Raw genomic sequence first — 6237 nt, 5'->3', positions numbered from 1 at the left:
AGGGTGGGGACAGTGGCCTTGGCTGCAGCTACCATCTTCCCACCAGGCTGCCAGGTCAAAAGAAAAAGTCATGAGAAGGGGACAAACATGCAGCATCTCTCTGCTGCCCATGTGCAGCAGGTTTCCTGGTATCTTAGGAGGGCCAGAAGGTAGGAAAGCTGTAATGCCAGAGCCGGTGTGGGAGGCTCTGGGCAGTGTGTGTACCTGCAGGAAGTTCTGGCTGGCAGCAATGAGAGCCAGCTGGGCACTGGGGCTGTCTGGCTGGGACTGGCTTCCTCGGACGCCCTGCACCAACATCAGGATCTGCTCTGCCACCACCTGCCAGAGGGGAGGGTCACTGGAGAGGCTTGGCCAGGAGGAGATGGATCCAATCCAAGACCACTGACCAAAAGATGGGCTCCCAGGAGAGCTGTGTGAGGACCCTAAGGTCCTGCCTGCCCACTGCAGGGGAGCACAGAACCCCAGTACAGCTGATGGGAGAAGGGATGGGGAGAGAAGGCACAGGAGATGCCAGGATCAGTCCCAGGCCCTTACCTTGCAGCTCTGCACCAGCTGCTGCTGTGCAGCAGGGTTCTTGTTGGAGGAGGCAGCGTGCTGCGCAGCGGCGATGGTCTGGGTGGCGGAGGCGGCAGCTTGCTTGGCTGCGTGCTGGCGAGGGGAGGAATGGGTTAGCACTGCTGGCAGGGTGGCCTGCCCAGTATCCCCTGCCATGCACTGTCACCCAGGTCCCCCTAACTTCTCCTCCCAATCCTGTGACATTGGAGCATCCCCAGCACCCTCGGCATCCCAAAGCAACATGGTGTTCAAAAGGACGGGAAGGGAGCAATGGGGAGGTCTCTGCAGAATGCACTATGGACACCGGACATGAAAAGGACTTTATCCCTCTGGAAAGTGCAGGGATGCTCCTGGCCAGGTCTCACTCACTGACCATGCCTGCTTGCTGCCCTTGCTCAGCCTCTCACCTCCAGCTTGTGCACGAGCTTCTTCTTTCCCCCCCCCCCCCCCCCCCAGCCGCTGCTGCTGCTCCTCGCTGTCCGGGTGGGCTGCGGCTCCCTGGAGAAAGAGGAAACCCATCACACCTTGCAGGGGCCACTGGGTCACTTGTGCTCCTGAAGCAGCAGCTGTGCTTTGGTCCTGATGCTGAGGAACACCCCCAGGCAGTTTGGCTGCCTGCGGTGCTGGGAAGATGCCCAAACCCCCCCCCCCCCCAGCCGCTGCTGCTGCTCCTCGCTGTCCGGGTGGGCTGCGGCTCCCTGGAGAAAGAGGAAACCCATCACACCTTGCAGGGGCCACTGGGTCACTTGTGCTCCTGAAGCAGCAGCTGTGCTTTGGTCCTGATGCTGAGGAACACCCCCAGGCAGTTTGGCTGCCTGCGGTGCTGGGAAGATGCCCAAAGCCTCTCTGAGAGAGCTCAGCAGCAGAGCTAATAGCTCCAGGAGGAGCTCCACTCCATCACACAGGTCCCCAGCTCAGTGCAGGATCTTGCTCTGGGATCCACTCCCCTACCCAAGGGCTGCTCAACCCCTCGACAGCACCAAGCCGATGGTGTCAGATGGGACTGTGGGCCAAAGCCAGTGTCCATCCTCCCACAGGTCACTGACCTTTGCAGCCTCCACCATCTTGGCAGTGGCATCAGCCAGGACCTTGGCTGCGCTCAGCAGTTTGCGTGAGTTCTCCAGGTCTGTCTCTCCCTCTGCATCAGCTTTGATGGCATTGACAAGGTCAGAGGTGGCCTGGGCCAGAATACGAGCCTGCCGCACCATTTCCCCTGGGACAGAAAGGAAACGTGGCCTGTTAGCAGGTCCCATCGGCTCCCCGATAGCTCTCCATCCACCAAGCTCCACCCCAGGTGCCATCAGCTGCTCTCACCAGCATCACCCATGGAGCTGAATATGTTCTCAGTGACGTTGAGGATGGTGTCAGTGGCCTGGTCGTAGCGGCCGATGGGCTGCCCGCCCAAGGCGTGCTGCTTGATGTGCTGCAGCAGGTCGTTCAGGGCCTGGGTGACAGCCGTGGCTGCCACTCCCACCTGCTTCAGGAGCTGGTCATCGTTGGTGGCTGCCTTGGAGGCCTCCACGCAGCCCTCTGCTGACTTGGCCACCAACTTGCCAGCCTCGATCAGCTGCTCCTGGCAGACTGGGGAGCTGATTGTAGGAGCCACTACCTGTAGGGAGGGAGAAGGGCTGGGCAGCAGGTGTGGTGGGAGCCTTGGAGGAGCCATGTGGAGACAGCTGTCCCCAGCTTCTGCTCCTCCAAAGAGGATATTCAGTGGCTGGGTACAGTGGCAGGAACCCCCGCCTGAGGCAGTGAGGTGCCAGACCCCTAACGTCCACCTGAGGACGTGTGGTCCTGGCACACCTATGACCACTGTGGAGCTGCCACCAGCCAGGTGACACTTGCAGCCATGCTGAGACAAGGGTTAACCTTGCTGCTTACCTTGGTGCAGGCCACCAGCTGGGAGGTGGAGAGGGCACACTGGGTGGCAGCAGCGATCACCTGCGTCTGCAGCGCAGAGTCCTCGGTTTTCTGAGCCACGTTCTTGGCTTTGAGCACTAGTGCAGCAGCAGCGCTGGCCACCGCCTTTGCCAGCTGCATGAGCATGTCCTGGGGGGGACAGAGAGGGGTCAGTGTGACAGTCACAGCAGCCAGAGCACCGGCAGCCGCCTGCAGGGCCCTCGTGAAATATTCAGTGGGGAAACATGAGCTCTCGGGGGCCTTTCATCCCCTCTGACCCAGCGCTGGCAGCACCAAACACCTGGCAACACCTTGGCCTGATCCACACAGTGTGCTACAGCCGGTGGTGAGGCTGTAACCCGCCTTGAGCCGCAGTCTGCACTGCTGTGAACATCACCCAGAGCAGTTTGGGCAACACTCAGCATCACCCCAACACCCACGACCTGCTCACTGCCTGCTCCTCAGCCAACAACCCCTGCTGAGTCCCTGGTTGTACCACAGTGACAACCTGCTGCCAGGCACTGCTGGCACTGCCCAACTTCGTACCCTCTGCACAGCCAAATGACTGAAAAATGAGAAACCCCTCCGGCCAAACGGCTGCGTGCTGGTTTTGGCTGGGACAGGGTTAATTTTCTTCATAGTAGCTGGTAGGGAGCTCCTCTGGATTTGGGCTGTAAAGAGTGTTGGTGAGGCTGAGATGTTTTCGTTAGCACTGAGCAGCGCTTACACAGCGACAAGGCCTTTCCTGCTCCTCACAACACCCCACCAGCAAGCAGGCTGGGGGTGCACAAGCAGTTGGGAAGGGACAGAGCTGGGACTCCAACTGTCCAAAGGGATATTCCATGCCACATGACATCCTGTGCAAGCTGCTCCAGGTGAACCTGCTTTGGAAGGGGGGTTTTACTAGATGATCTCCAGAGGTCCCTTCCAACCCCCACCATTCTGTGATGACATCATGCTCAGCATATAAAGATGGGGGAAGAAGAAGGAATGGGGGGACATTTGGAGTGATGGTGTTTGTGTTCCCAAGTAACTGTTAGCTTGTGATGGATCCCTGCTTTCCTGGAGATGGCTGAACACCTGCCTCCCAACGGGAAGGTAAGAATGAATTCCTTGTTCTATGCTTGTGCACACAGCTTTTGCTTTACTTATTAAACTGTCTTTATCTCAACCCATGGGTGTTCTCACTGGGAGTGAGTGAGCGGCTGTGCGGTGCTTAGTCGCTAGCTGGGGTTAAACCATGACAAGGGGTGTGACACAGCAACAAGCCTCCTCTCCCCAAGGGACAAGAGGGAAGGCATGGGGCCACCCTGCCAGCACGCAACAGGCAGCTAACAGCACAAGGCAAATGGCTTCCCCACAGGGGACCAGACATAATGGCACACTGCAGACATCAGGATTAGCTCCAGCAGCAACATGCTGCTGAACATGGGCAGTGTCAGCACTAGACAGCAAATGCTTGGGGTAAAGACCTCGGTACACAGAGCAGCTCACCCTGCCTGCTGCCCCTGCAATCCTCCTGCCATGTGCACGCTCGCAGCGAGAGGCCCCACATCCCATAACAGCTAAGCCTCCAAGTCAAAAATGTCACAGCATCCCCTCACCTCCTGCAAGCCAAAACTACTCCCATCGCAATCCACCACCTTTCCAGACAGGAGGAGAGACCAAGAGCGCATGCACCCAGCTCCAGAGTCCCCAGACTGTAGCATCCAAGCCCAAGGAGGGAAGTAGATACACTCGAGTCTGCCAGCTGCAGGGCAGAGCATCCTGCTGCAGGTCTGCAAATTGTCTCCCAGGTCCTAAATCTGCCCCTTGAGGCTGCCCTGTCCTGGCACAGCCGCCTGGCCACACATGGCCCCCTGCCCTGGTGCTGGCTTTTCTGCTCATGTTGAGGTTCTGTGGCTGCTGTAAACAAAACCTCCTTATTTCTGGGGTCTGTCATGGTCTATAATCTATCTGGATCCTCCTCCCCAGCACAATGTGCTACCTCCCTTGTGCTGGAAGGAGCAGTGGTGGGAAAGCAAGCTGGCTTAAGTCAGCTCAGTCAAAATAAACCACCCCATGAGGCACCAGTCACCCTGGGTCTCCCACGGGCAGGGAGCAGCAGGCAGGAGCTGAGGCAGCTGCAAGGGAGGACTCCCAGGGCAGCACTTGTGCAAGCAGCGACCCGAGTGCATGGACTTCTGAGAGCCAACCACCAGAAAAGCAGATTTTTGAGTAGAGCCCTTCTCCAAAGAGTTCAGATGATTGTCCCCAGAGGAGCACCCCTCACATCAGAGAGGGCAAGGACCACCAAGCCATGCCTACAGCCCCCTTTTACCGTCTTTGGGTCAGAGGCAGGCAGAATCCAAGCACGCCGGCTTTCTGGGATCTACATGGGAATCCACAAGATAAGATGCGTTATATCACAGCAGCTCTAGGGACAGAGATGGGCAATGGCCTGTCCCTCCTCTCAGCAAAGTCACTGCCAGGCACTGACCAAGCTTTGGCCTGGAGCCCTGCTGCCAGTTCTGTGCAAAGGCCAACAGCTTTAGGGAGTGGGTGTCCCTGGGTGCACCCACCTGGAACCGGGGGTCAGTGTCGCTCTCCCCGATCTGCTGCAGCAGCTCCCCGCTGGTCTGGCCCACGAGGCCGGCAGCCTGCAGGAGATTCTGGCGAGGCTGCAAGGAATGAGGCAAAACCAAGTTCATGAGTAAGCCCTAAAAACTCACTCAACAGTGCCCCTTGGCTTCCAACGTCCTCTCAGCCCCACGGCCCCTCCTGCTCCCCACCTCAGCGCTGGCAGGCTGTGCTGTCTTCAGCAAGTCCGAGACGGCGCTTGCCAGGTTCTTGGCTGCCTGCAGAAGCTGCCGCCCATTTCCTCCCTCATCCTCCATCAGTGCAGCCAGCAGCTTCACACCCTTGGACATCTCCGTCAGGTTGGAAGAGATGGTGGTGACGGCGCAGCCCACGGCGGTGTAGTCTGTGTCCGCTGGATCCCCTGCACAGGGAGATGAGTTGGGCTGGGATACGCTTCAAGTGATACTCAAAGAGCATCCCTGTGCCTGTCCCTGATGTGGTTCCCCTTCCTGGGAGTTGGGGGAGAGACCCCCTGGCTCCTAAGCCTGAAAGGTGGTGGAATCAGCTGAGTTTGGGCAGGAGAGCCTGGGGAAGGAGAGCTGCACGGTGCCATGGCTGTGCCCAGAGCTACAGCAGGGACTGGACAGCACACTCTTGGTTCAGAGAAAGGCAGGTCAGCCAAGGACTGGGAGGAAGGACTGGGCTGGACACAGGCAGGGATGCTGGGGCATCTACGGGCAGGGCACAGCTGGCTCTACAGGATGTTAGCAGCAGTCGGGGATGCTTCAGCTCTAGCTGGGGCAGGCTGACTCCTCCTGATGGAGGGCAGGAGATGTGACCTTCAGCCAGACAAGAAAGACCAAGCCTTCTCCAGAGATGGGGCATTGCTCTTCTCCAACCCTCCACGTACCTGCAGTGAGGTTGACCACCGAGGCTGTACCAGCAGTGATAGCATCCACTTGGGAGTGGATCTCATGCTTTGACTCATCCATCTTGTTTTTGCGCCAAGCTTTGGATGCCTGAAATGGGAAGAACATGGTCAGTAGATAGTGGTCGAGGTGATGGGGAGCTGCACCCATGCTCATACAGAGAGATGCAGGCAAGAGGAGACAAGGAAGAAGAGCTGTGACCACCCAAAACTTCCCAGTCCACAGAATCACAGAATGGTTTGGGTTGGAAAGGACCTTAAAGCTCATCCAGTTCCAACCCCCCTGCCATCAGCAG

At 58.3% G+C, this 6237-nt stretch overlaps 1 protein-coding gene across 1 annotated transcript in view; it reads right to left on the bottom strand.

The window, feature by feature from the left end:
* LOC104530962 (talin-1-like) overlaps positions 1 to 6237 on the bottom strand; it is a gene marked incomplete at its 3' end in the record, with an annotated part of 15532 nt that overhangs the window by 867 nt on the left and 8428 nt on the right. Inside the window, 12 exon segments of the mRNA XM_029086933.1 lie at positions 1 to 47; positions 205 to 318; positions 535 to 648; positions 963 to 986; positions 1152 to 1253; positions 1602 to 1768; positions 1870 to 2164; positions 2437 to 2604; positions 4775 to 4825; positions 5016 to 5114; positions 5226 to 5434; positions 5924 to 6032. The exon segment at positions 1 to 47 is cut by the window's left edge and continues 1 nt beyond it. Of these exon segments, the coding sequence (XP_028942766.1) occupies positions 1 to 47; positions 205 to 318; positions 535 to 648; positions 963 to 986; positions 1152 to 1253; positions 1602 to 1768; positions 1870 to 2164; positions 2437 to 2604; positions 4775 to 4825; positions 5016 to 5114; positions 5226 to 5434; positions 5924 to 6032 (1499 nt within the window).

This window comes from Antrostomus carolinensis, unplaced genomic scaffold, assembly GCF_000700745.2.
Source record: "Antrostomus carolinensis isolate BGI_N321 unplaced genomic scaffold, ASM70074v2 scaffold4629, whole genome shotgun sequence".
NCBI lineage: Eukaryota > Metazoa > Chordata > Aves > Caprimulgiformes > Caprimulgidae > Antrostomus > Antrostomus carolinensis.
This window is presented reverse-complemented; position numbering and strand designations above follow the sequence as displayed.